The sequence below is a fragment of the Dendrobium catenatum genome, unplaced genomic scaffold, assembly GCF_001605985.2.
Source record: "Dendrobium catenatum unplaced genomic scaffold, ASM160598v2 fragScaff_scaffold_586, whole genome shotgun sequence".
Taxonomy (NCBI): domain Eukaryota; kingdom Viridiplantae; phylum Streptophyta; class Magnoliopsida; order Asparagales; family Orchidaceae; genus Dendrobium; species Dendrobium catenatum.
The window spans coordinates 182,102-193,472 of NW_021319048.1; the positions used below are offsets into that span (position 1 = coordinate 182,102).

The 11,371-nt window shown below is 34.6% G+C and overlaps 1 protein-coding gene across 1 annotated transcript; it reads left to right on the forward strand.

Moving 5' to 3' along the window:
• The first annotated feature begins 1,031 nt into the window (after positions 1–1,031).
• LOC110115341 (rac-like GTP-binding protein 3) lies at positions 1,032–10,962 on the forward strand. The gene is made up of 8 exons (XM_020848552.2): positions 1,032–1,462; positions 1,584–1,671; positions 1,775–1,884; positions 1,986–2,049; positions 4,952–5,016; positions 5,121–5,186; positions 5,393–5,493; positions 10,664–10,962. Exons 1-8 carry the CDS (start codon positions 1,358–1,360, stop codon positions 10,701–10,703), a joined length of 639 nt encoding a protein of 212 aa, XP_020704211.1. The 5' UTR covers positions 1,032–1,357; the 3' UTR covers positions 10,704–10,962.
• Positions 10,963–11,371: the final 409 nt, after the last annotated feature.

The window sequence follows — 11,371 nt, forward strand, 5'->3', positions numbered from 1 at the left end:
AAAGACCAAATAATTTATTAAGTATCTAAAAAAAGATTTCTTTTGAGTAATTTGTCATTTTTAATATTATTTATGTTTTGACATAAAATAAACTATATTTTTAAAATGATTAAACTATATTTTAAAAATAAAAAAATGAAATGATTAAAAAATAAGCTAAAAACATATATTTTTAAAAATAATAATAACAATAAATAAAGTTAATCTCAAATAATCGATTAATTATTTGCTGAAAGTATAAGTATACATACAATTTTTACAAAGATATATAGAAATCATATAACTTTATATTATATTTCAATAGAGCTATGTTCTATTCAAAATTGACTTGAAAGAAAGCTTAAAATTTTGAACGTTAAGCGACTTAAATATAAATTTACAAATATTATATATTCCAATCTTGAACCCAAAACCATCTCGTTGAAGGCCTAAGCTTGCATTCAACAAGTTAATATGGGCTGCATCATTAGGTAATAAAAATTATCAATATAAATTTAAAATGATATAAAATTCTGATGAGCTTAGAACTACAGTTGTATTTGACTTAAATTATAGCTTAAATATTTAATAGAGTTCGAGCTCAATTTAAGGCTTTATTTGGAACAAATTTCTTAATATTTTCTAAATCAAATTTTTAATACAAAACTTTTCATATTAAAAAATAATAAAAATGCTGTCCCCAACAAAATCTAAATTTAACAAATTAGAATCAACTCAAAAGCTAGCGAAGAAGAATTTCAATTCAAATTATGATTATAATAAATTAATAAACAATAAAAAAAACAAGAAGTAAAACAATAATAAATAACTTAAGATAAATATTTTTTTTAAATGACTTACCAAATTTATAGAACACTTAAATTATAAAATATTTGAGTAAAAAATTTTCCAAAGGATGAAGTCACTAGCCCTATGCTAATTTCACTACTAAATACTAACAGATATTCATTAAATTTACAATTAATGACACTTTTCTTCAACATCAACGGTCAAAATAAATTTAAGTCTGAGTTAACTAGCCGAGTCTTCACTCAAGTACATTCATCATTTCCTCCTCGTCCTGCTCCCGGACAAAAGCACCTTCCTCTTAAAGGAGCTCACATTCATCTCACCGTTCTCTGCATTCCAAGGTCGAAAAATCCCACCTTTTTCCCTTGTTCTCCATTAACGGAGTCGGTCCCGTGGTGAAAGAGTGAGTATGGCCATCTCTTGGTACTATTCCTCTAGAGAGAGGTAGAGAGAGAGAGAGCAGGAATCATGTGACCCAGCGTTGCGCTTATATATACTGAAAGCTTTCCCAATCCTCTTCGAATTTCCTCTTCCCCTGCACTTCTTCCCCAATTTTCAGCTGAAAGGTATGTCGTCAAGTGCGTCGAGGTTCATCAAATGTGTCACAGTTGGGGACGGGGCCGTTGGGAAGACTTGCATGCTAATCTGCTACACGAGCAACAAATTCCCGACGGTTTGGTTCTTCTTTCCTTTTGAAATCTTTTATTGATCTTTTCTTTTGTGGATTTCAGTCGGATTCTAGAAGGGATTTCGTGATTGTTTCACTAATTAGAATTCTGGGTTAACGTTTCTAGGACTATATACCCACTGTGTTTGATAATTTCAGTGCCAATGTAGTGACTGAAGGAACTACTGTGAATTTAGGGCTATGGGACACTGCTGGTAAGGCTGCAGTGATTGATTGTTAAGCTGTCTTCTTGAAATCGGGGGTTATTCTGTATTTGTGAAGGAAAATTTTGATTTTTTTGAGATTTAACGTGAATAGGGCAAGAGGACTATAATAGACTGAGACCTTTGAGCTATCGAGGGGCTGATGTCTTCGTGTTGTCTTTTTCATTGGTTAGTCGCGCGAGCTATGAAAATGTGCTGAAAAAGGTGCACTTGAGATGTTGATTTTGTGTATGTTCTGATTGGTATTTGATGTGCAATAATTGTTTTATATGATTGTTTTTTTATTTCTTTTGATATGATTTTAGTGGATTCCTGAGCTACAACATTATTCTCCTGGAGTTCCTATTGTACTGGTTGGCACAAAATTGGGTAAGCAAGAAAGCATCTTATGTTTTATACCCTTAATCAAAATAGTGTTAGCTTTCAAGAACCATGCATTAAAGTTGTGATGATGCAATACCTTCTGTCAGCTTTGCTTGTGTTAATTTTTTATGGTTAAAAGAAGTTCTCTTGAGCTGATTTATATGATTAAAAGAATAACCCACTAAATATGAGTGTAATTACAGGCAGCTAAATCATGGCTTCTTAATTCTTGGTGACTATGTTGGGCATCATGCTTTACTTGTCTTGAGACCTCTCTCCAATGAACTTTTGAATAAGGTTGTCAATTAGGCTTCATTTTTACGATAAGCTTATGTTCGGTTCCATAATTATCTTGAGTTTGACTTGCTCACTAAATCAATTGAGTTGAACCTAAAGACGAAGTGAGTTTGGTGACTTTGGTCATAGTGAATGGGTTATGTCTAAAGAGGTTGTGAGTTTCGTTCTATCTCTAACTATTTCAACAAGCCTGAAAAGGTTGTATAAGTTTGTTTACAAAACAATTTAAAAACCATTAAGCACCTACTTAGTAATGTCTAGACACATATGTGCTTACTATAATGAACGGAAGAGAGGTGGAGGCATGGTCTCATTGTTATTAATGGTGAGTTGATTGCTCGTCTAGGTGACCGGATGAATTAAGCCAAGGCTCCAAGACCTCAAACACCTCGATGGTAGGCGTCATCTAGGTGAGTACCTTGGTGTAAGTCTCTAGGAATTGGTTTCTTTGATGTAAATTTTTAATTATTTTAAAGCATACATGGCCATTTTATGAGGTGGAGGAATATAAAATATTATGATAAAGAAGTGATTGAGTGACGAAGAAGATGAAATAGATAGTAGTAAAAAATATAAGAACCTTACGCCATTGAAGTTAGAAATATAACTTTTGGGCCTAGTGGACACTTTGTTTTAGATGATTTATTGCAAGATCTTATTATTTTGGCTCTTGAATGGCACAACTTGAAAATTTGTTTTTGCTTATGTCATTTTAAGATTTTATTGTGATGATTATATTATACTCTCTAAAAATAGTCATCATAATTAAAATGCATTTTTTTACGTCACAACTTGCTCGAGCAAGTGCATAACACCTTGAGCATTAGGTAAACATGCTAACTTGAGGGAAACTAACTCCCTTTAATAACACTAAGGCACACATCTCCAGTAGCCTAGATTAGGTTGACATATTGAGATGGGCATGTTATAAGTATACAACCACACACCCATATTTCTCTATTAGCTTAGATCACTACCATGGGATAGTTTAGCCTGCTCACTATGCATCACCAAGGCATTATTTTTAGAGCTCAATCCTTGGCTATAAGATTATGATCAATATAAAGCATTCGTATAGACCCAAGCCTAGCATTCTCTCCTTTCGTAGCAATCATATGCCCCATTATTTTTTATTGATTATTCTCTTCATGCGTCTCATTTTTCTCTCACTCAAATTAATGGGCAAACACCTAAACTGCATGATGATTTTGTATTTGTTTTTTATTTTGTTCCATGAAAAATGAGTTGGGCTTGAGCTTGGCTCGTTTTCAGATGGATGGAAATAAAATTAATATGGACTAGGGATTGCTTTCTCAAGCATGACTTATCTACACCCTTAAGTGGGAAAGAAGTCTTGAATATGTTTCTTGCAGAAATGTCTTTATGGAGAAGAATGTGTCAATTAGAAACCCATTCTAGTTTTCTAGGTTTTTTTGAATACCGGTATGATTTCTTCTCTAATTCTTAGTAGATTTTAGTGAAAGCTGGATTTATACAGTAATAACAATTAAAAGCGGAAACCCAAAATTAGGAAAGTTGTAATCAAAATGCAGCTAAAAATGTGAAGGATAATAGTAGTAGTCAAAATAAAAAAGATCGCCATTCATTCCTTACAAAATAGGGAAGATATTCACACCCTTCCACGCTCCTCTTCAAGATGGAGTATAAATATTGATTTTATCCTTCTTTCCAGCAAGTGTTTCAAAGTTTGATCTTGGAATATAGGCATGTCTGTCACTTGTAGTGTTGTATGGACATAGATCATACAGATGACTTTCTTGCTTTATATTTCTTTCTTGATAAAGTGCCTGTCTATTAACCAAAATCTCTTTCAGCAGTAGCTTTAAGAGGTTAACCTAAACACATTACTTAGCACCGGGCAGCACTTCTTGAAATGCTTTTTTTCCGTTGTTGGTTTTATTTGCAATAAAAATTAGTCACCGTTATTATCACATTCATGTAAAGTTGAATGTCAACATACATCTTTGTTTTAGTAGTACCTGTTTCCAATACTTTTTCTTTCCCATCATATGGCATATAAGCCTCTGTTCAAACTCAATAGATTGTTAGTTATGAATCCGACTTTTTCTAAATTCAAATTGAATACCATCTAAAACATAAGCTGTCCCATTAAAGTCATATTATTGAGCATGGACTGTGGATAGTCTGCTAAATATATTTTTGTCCTTCAGTAAATGATATTAACAAAAACTTGGTCCTTCAGCTAACTTTCCAGTAATTTTATTACCTTTATAGTGTAGTTGTTTATAATGTAATAAAAAAACTACGCTTGCAGGCACAGGTTCCCCGTTTTTTGGTCATAAGTAGAATGCGTTATGACTTGGGCTTTATTTGGGACAGCTTTTTTGTTGCTTTTTAAAGTAACTTTTTAGTACAAAAATTAAAATTTTTATAATAGAAAGCTTCTTTAAGAAGCAACAAGAAAGTCAACCCAAACGAAGTCTTAATTTTGTGATTCAGTGTATGTTAAAGTATTAATGGTTTTGTTACATTCAATCAATAAAACTAAATTGAAAGGCATTGCCATACTTGTGTTCCTTATCATTCATATTGGTTAGATATCTTTTTAATGGTTGATATGGCCTTTCAGATCTTCGTGAGGACAAGCGTTATTTGGCAGATCACCCAAGCGTAGTTCCTGTTACAACATCACAGGTCCACCTTCTATGCCTATTCTGTATGGCTTCTGCAATTTAACACACTGCTTATTACAAGGGATGAATCACTTCACACTTCCCTTTGCTCAATTTTGATATCAGGGAGAAGAATTGCGTAAGCAGATTGGTGCTACATATTTCATAGAATGCAGCTCAAAAACTCAGCAGGTTAGTGATGGTGTTCATCTTTTTTCTCTCTTTCAGTGACGTTATTTTTTGTTGAATTTAACCATTATGCAGTTAAAGGTTGGAACTTTGAGTGTTGGTTTCTTCAAAAGTTGATGTTTGTTCCTTTTTTTTCCCCGTTATATCTGATGAGAATCTAGTAAATTTTTCTTGTTTTATTAATTTGGAACCACATGCTTAATTTGCAGAATGTCAAGGCAGTTTTTGATGCTGCAATCAAGGTTGTTATTCAGCCTCCACCAAGATTGAAGGAGAAGAAAAAAAAGCGCCAACATAAATGCTCAATAATGTTAGTTGATATTTATGTTTCGTTAAAACTACTATTGCTCTTCTTTTTTGGCTGATCTCATATATACTGCAGTAACTGCACGGAATTTTGTTGTGATAGCTCTTGACAGCTTTAATCCTGTATGCATTTCTCTTTTTTGTCGAAAAGAATGATTTGCACTTCATCTCTTACAATTTTCTATTTAACTTTTTGAATCATTTGGTATTATTTCTTTATGTTTGTTCTTTTTAGATGATTATTGTTAGCCTCTAGCTTACATTCATGCTTGATTGCTCTACTTATTTGCTCATTAATTCAATAATTATCCCTTTAAGTTATGTAGAATATTCTTTGGTACTTCTTGATCTAGAGTTTAAACTCTTTTTCTCTTCTCACTTTTCTCATCCAGGACTTGGGACCTGGCAACGGCAGTGTTTTAGTTAACAAATGAATACCACTGTTAATTTTTATCTTTGTTAATATGGGACCATGGGTATGACAGCACAAAATATATGGTATCAGGCATATACGTGAAAAGGTTGGAGTAAAGTGGCTTTACCCTTAGAGATAGGATACGAAATGAGCATATACGTGAAAAGGTTGGAAGATAAGATTAGAGAGACGCCTTAGATGGTTTGGTCACATTAAACGTAGTCTTCCTATGACCTGGTTAGAAAAGTTGAGGTATTAGATTTGACTTATGTTAAGAAAGGTAGGCGTAAACCTAAAAAGATTTGGTTAGAAAATATTAGAAACGAACTTTCTTTATTAGATTTAAATGAGAATTTGACTTTTAATAGGACACAATGGCGAAAAAGGATTAATGTTGCCGACCCCACGTAGTGAGACAAGGACTTGATGTTGATGTTGATGATTTGGCATTTTCAATAAAAAATTTAAACAATATCATAGCAGCACTGATACTTGGCACAAAATAATAGTTAGAGTAGAGATGAACGGGAACTAACATGAGAGACCTGAGTAGGGGGAGAGAGAGCGAGGAATGAGAGAGAAGATCGAAAAAGAGGAGAGGAGAGATACTATGAGAAGCCTTAATAGAATGCAGCTCAAAAGCCATGGTGGTGGAGGTGAAATTGGAGTATGCATATCACGAATATTAGCAGTAATAAGAAATTGTTCGTCCGTGAAAGGATTTGGGGGATTTAGCTGAGGATATTATGCTCTTCCTGAATCAAATCAATAATCCGAAATAGAATACCATGTCAGTACAAATTTTGGCAATGATGGTAGTATGAAGTCAATCTGTGCGAGTGAAAAAGTTGATAATAATATAGGGAATCAAGTAGCAGTCTCAATCATTGGTGGAGAATATGGATATCTCCGTATGTTATGCCACTGTGTGTGATAATTAATTGGACAATTTAATAGTATAAGCCGTGAAAGATAGTCAGTTGGTGAAAGAAAATGTTAATAGTAGCTGTGCTGTAACAACCCGAATCTCCAGTTATAAAGTTTATCGAGCAACAATAGTGGTGAAGGCTCCTCAAACTCAGGTGCAACATCTATTTGAAAACCGTAATCATGAGACTTCTTTTTTTCTTTTTTGGCTATGGATGGGTTTCTGATAGAAAGTACTTGAGTTCGCAAGTAACCCTAAGGATAATACTTGAGTTCGCAAGCAAACATAGCAAGGATTGACAAAAACAGTGAGAAAAAGGACTGACAGAGAGAAATCAGCAAAAATCATGCAAGAAATTTAGTAGATTGGAGAGAAAACACAAGGGAAATAACTTTGATTCAATCCACGAACAAGAAAAACATAGCAAGATACAAATTTCTTCAATTTGAGAGGAAGAAACAACTCTCCAAATCTCTAGCAAAGCCCTAGAGCCCACACGAAATAAAACCCTAGATCTCAAAATTCAGCAAATCTCAAGATTGCTCAAGCCTAGCCCCCAAAGGACTAATTAAAGCCAAAGAAAACTTACAAAATCCCTAACAGCCCCTAATTCAAATTTTCCCTTCTACATACAATTTAATTAAGTAGAGGGCCCCACTAGGGCTTCCTCCCCAACCCCCCTGGTTCCGCCCCTTGCTTGGGCCAGCGGCTATAGCATAAGACCGGTCCTTGTTAGACCAATTCAGCCGGCCCCTCCTGGGCCGGCAACATAACAATTTCCTTTTACCGAATAACCTTCAGCTTATTATTATTATTAAAGTAACAAAACTTTCATATTATTATTATTATCAAGTAACAAAAAATTTAATTGAAAATTTTAATTGGATTACAAGGTAAGACAAAGGCCTAGAAGATACAAGAGACTCAACATCCCAACATAGACCATAGGATAAAAATAAGTAAATAAATCTTAATCTGCGTCACCTCCTGCTTCATTTCCTACAGCCATTCGGTAAAAATAACAGAAACATCTAGAATTGTCTCAATATTACTCTCATAAGTTGATTTGGATAAAGACCCCAACTGTAGTAGGTTATGATTGAAGTAGAATCATTAGAATTAGTTTCTTTTTTAGAGGATGCATTCTTCTCACATATTTCTTGATCAAATAAGGAATCAAGAGGAGTCATCGTGACCTTAAGAGTCTTTTGTTTCTTTGAGCTCACCTTTTTTAAAATCATCTTCATCCGCCAAATGTTCACCATCCCATCAACTCCCACTAAAAGAATAAAGAAATATTAATCAACCCATGAGTTTTTGTATAAGGTAGAGATTTATGCTTCATTTGGAATAGCTTTCTGATTGCTTCTTGAAACAATTTCTTAATACAAAAATTAAAATTATTGTATTAAAAAACTGCTTTAAGCAGCAGTAAAAAAGCCATCCCAAATGAGGCCTTAGAGTTATAAATATCACTCAGTTTTCTCCCAAAAAGTAATACCAACTTGTGTATGAGATGTTTCAATACTTTGATAATTGGTGGTGCTTCTTGAAACAATTTCTTAATACAAAAATTAAAATTATTGTATTAAAAAACTTATTTAAGCAGCAGTAAAAAAGCCATCCCAAACGAGGCCTTAGAGTTATAAATATCACTCAGTTTTCTCCCAAAAAGTAATACCAACTTGTGTATGAGATGTTTCAATACTTTGATAATTGGAGGTAGGTAAGTGATTGAGATTAGCATTAGGAATTCTGGACGAGTAGATCATGGCTACAATATGTGGGTGCACTAGGAGGAGATACATTTGGCATAGAATCATTTTACAAATATGCAATGCTCGGCAATAGATCAAACTTATTAATATATAATGAAGAGGGAGGTAGAATAACATCCTTTTTGTTCCTGATTCTAAAATGACTTCTCCCATGCCGAGGGGCAGCTGTATTATCGGCATTGTTGTTCCAGAGATTAGAGCAGTGATGGGTGGAGAAATAAAACATAAGTTGATATGGCCTAGTTTTGAAATCATAAACCACCACTAGTTCCTAACACACCAGGTAGGCTTAGGTTAATCTTGTCAGGTACTGAAGAGGAAAGCGTAATCTCAGCATAGATCTGTTAGACCGGCCCAGGATGGGCCGGTTGGACCGGTCCAGCAGGGACCGGTCCGCGTCTACGCGAGACGCTCGCGAGAAGACCGAACGGGCGGAAACGGCTCTGCCGTGAGCCGTGAAGTTTAGGAGGGAAATTTTGAACGTAAAAGGCTGTTTTAGGAAGTTTATGATTGTCCTTTATGATTAATTTTGTATAATTAGGAGTTTGGGGGAGAATTAGGGGATCATCTTGGAATTGAATCATTTTTGAGATCTAGGGTTTGTGTTCTTGGGCTCTAGGCTACGGCTAGAGATTTGGAGAGTTTTTCCTTCCTCTCGAATTGAAGGAAAGTTGTATCTTGCAAGTGCTTTTCATTTCTCATTAAATAAAAGTGTTTGCTTTGTTTCTCTTACGTTTTTCTCCTTCGTTTTCTCTCCGAATCCACTGTTTTTGGCTGTTTTCTTGTGTGGACAGCAGTTTTCATCCTAGATCTACTTGGTTCTTGGTGTGAAACACTTGGAAATCCAAGTGTTTCCTATCAAGATCCTTGCAAATATTATTCCAGATTTAGCTGCAGCAAGTTTTTCAATCGCTATAGGTGTCGGTGCCCAAAAACTAGATAAGCTTGATAATGTTGTTCTTAAGTAAATAAACTGTTAGGAAATACTTGATGATCTCAAGTAAATCCTAACAATATTGATGGAATAGTGAGAAACCTCCACAAATTCAACGGAAAATCAGAGAAAAAATATAAATTTTATTGCAAGAACACAAACTAACGGAAGAAAAGTAACAAGATACAATTGATCCTCTATTCGAGAGGAGGATCTATCTCTCCCAAATCTCTAGATGCCGTTAGAGCCCAAAAACCTAAACCTAAGAGATCTCAAATTTCAGCCAAATTCAAGATGCCCTAATCCTAGGAAAACAAGCTATATAATGCATACAAGTCCCTACTTTCAAATTTCTCTCCTAATTCTCTCAAAAAACATTTCTAAACAACTCTTTCGCAACTGGTAGCTTGCACGGTGCGTACAGGAGGAGGAGAGTTACCACCCCTTTTAGCGTGAGCCTGTCCTGTATGGACCGGCTAGACCGGTCTAACATAAACTCACGGAAAATCAATTGCTTCCCAGAGACAAACAAAAGGCCACCACTCAGACAAAATCCATTTCGTCATATAGATTAGAAGGTTAAGAACAATTCATAGCCAAAACATTAAGGTCATTGTTGGTTTTCCAAATATTCCTATCTTCAAAGAGATGAGATTCAAATTATGGTCTTTCATCCTTACAGTAACTCACTAAACAAAGCTCAGGAAGCAGATCCAGCACTAATTTCTTCAGCAGAGAATGTTATCTCTTTATGCACCGGTGCTTCTCAAGATTAGAGGCTGATGCATGGAAAAATTATTACATGCGGTGTCCGCATGCTTCTGGAGGCCAATCCGGAGCTGCCACATCACCCAATGCACAGTGCATTGGATGATGTGGCCCTTCGGACGCATTCGGACTCCGTATAGAATAATCTCTCGGATGAATGGGAGTCACCGGAGTTGGAGAACAATAATTTCCCCATAGACATTGCTAGTGGTAGAGACGATGGATGTAACTTGATTTCACACCCTGTAGACTTTTTATTTTTTTATGTTTCTTAATAAAGCACCTTAATTAAGTTTAATTTTCCTACATCAGCAGCATAATAGATCAAAAAAAATTTGTTTGAAACTGCAGGAACATATTTTGCGGGAGGAAGCTTGTGTGTCTCAAGTGAAAGCTCTTCTCACTTACATCTCCATAGTTTTTTTTTTTTTGCGATTAAACTTTCAGATTGTGTGACAGCTTAATAGAAATCATGTTTCAGATCAATTTCTATCTCTATCTACAACCTTTTGTATTGTATTCTAAATTCTTTTGTCTGGGCTGGAAGGGATAATCATTTTATTTGTGTTGTAATCTGCTAGTGTTTAATTTGTTTGATTAATGGATTATATGCTTTACTGAAAGAGTGGAATGTCCTCTGTTCTATTTCATTTGAAATGTAAATAGACACAATATATCATGGCTGTTTTAAGCTTTGCTTTTCAAAGAATATGAATGTATTTGATTTGGCTTGATGGTTTATGAGTTAAGTCAAATTAAGGTTTCAGTTGGGACAATTTTTTTATTGCTTCATGAAGCAGTTTTTTAGTACAAAAATTATTAAATAAAAAATATATATATTATATTAAAAAAATTACTTTATAAAGAAACAAGAAAGATGTTCCAAACAAAATAAATTATTATGTGCATACACTGGATCCCGTGTGAAGGCCAACTAGAAAGCAGCATGTCATATTTTTGCTCGGTATCGGTGTTGGATACCGTTGGATACTGGGTGATGTGGCACGTTATGGCTGAACTCTAGACTGTTCGGCACCCAAGTAGAATAATTTCTCACCA